Here is a 1,278-nt window from a genome sequence, read left to right as displayed (position 1 = left end):
TTCCACCTCATACTGTCAACCCAATCAGTTATTCTGGGGGAAAGGAACGCACATACTGTATGAGGAAGTTAATGCAGGTTAAAAATCAGCTTACAGTAACCTAGCATTAAAAAAGCCTATTTTAAATCTTGCCCTGGTTAATGCACAGGGTCACAAACAGCTTGCAAGAACAACTGCTGGGATAGGAGAAGACAGAGAATAAGCAAGCAGGGAGAAAGAATTGAATTAATACTTAAGCTGCCTCACACCAAAAGAAATGGCGTAACAGACTTGAGAATCTGTAAGTTTCTCATTTCACGCCCATTTGCAGAAGACTTCTAGCTTACGCAAGCTCAATCAATCAATCCATGAATGACTATGTGGATCATCCTTGCAGTTAAATGCCATTGCTGATATATCTACTAAGCCTTGCCTTTAAACAGGAAAAAATGCAACCAGCTCCCTCACATGCATTGGCATGCCAGGCACTGCCATCTCTACAGTACCTTTCCAAATCCGAAGAACTGATAAATTTACCACAATAGCAGAATTCTGTCTGTTCCTTCCTTCAGGATTTGAGCAAAGATTTAGATCAGTAGTTCAACAGTCATAACTATGGCATTATTTCACAATTTCACATTAAATAAGATTTATAAACAGAGATTTTTTTAGTTAAAAAATCCATAGCTTTTGTAGTTTCTCACCTAGTTTTTCCAGAAGTATTTTTAACAACTTTTCGGAATGACTGATTTGCTGAGGATCTTGTAGACATAGTTCTAGGAGAAGCACGAACAAAAGTAGATGGTGGTGTCTTAGGGATCTTCTTTACTAAATGAGTCACCCACTTCTTCTGTTCATCTTGACAGGATGCCAGTAACAACATATCTCTTGCTGAAGTTACATCATAACTCACTATAAGGAAAAGGAGGAAGAGGATTCAGTGAAAACTAGGACTTGTTATCAAAATAAGAATTATGACATACCAGGTGTGCCACTGGAAAGAGCAATGTCACCTATATACAAACTTGTATTGGAATTATTTATATATTTTTGGAAGATAACAAACAGCAGGGGAAATTATGAATGTAGTTTCTTTCAACATTTGTCGCTCTGCATTAAGATTCTTGATTCTAATATCAGTATTCAAGAAATGAGAAAACTCACACTAATTGCAGTCTTAATAAGCTGGAAAGTTGTGTGGGTGCCTTATGGCTGATTTCCAGAGCACATACCCCAAATACTCCGCTTCACAGGAGCACAGAGAGGAAGCCTTCACTCCAACCCGTGAAGTGGCTGAAG

General features: G+C 38.2%; 1 protein-coding gene across 1 annotated transcript in view; it reads right to left on the bottom strand.

Moving 5' to 3' along the window:
- The window catches only part of ROCK1 (Rho-associated, coiled-coil containing protein kinase 1), a 93,385-nt gene that overhangs the window by 6,811 nt on the left and 85,296 nt on the right, over positions 1-1,278 (bottom strand). Inside the window, exon 32 of the mRNA XM_009331451.1 lies at positions 684-891. Within this exon, the coding sequence (XP_009329726.1) occupies positions 684-891 (208 nt within the window). The remainder of the gene's footprint in view (positions 1-683; positions 892-1,278) is intronic.

The sequence above is a fragment of the Pygoscelis adeliae genome, unplaced genomic scaffold (genome assembly GCF_000699105.1).
Source record: "Pygoscelis adeliae isolate BGI_AS28 unplaced genomic scaffold, ASM69910v1 Scaffold108, whole genome shotgun sequence".
Taxonomy (NCBI): domain Eukaryota; kingdom Metazoa; phylum Chordata; class Aves; order Sphenisciformes; family Spheniscidae; genus Pygoscelis; species Pygoscelis adeliae.
This window is presented reverse-complemented; position numbering and strand designations above follow the sequence as displayed.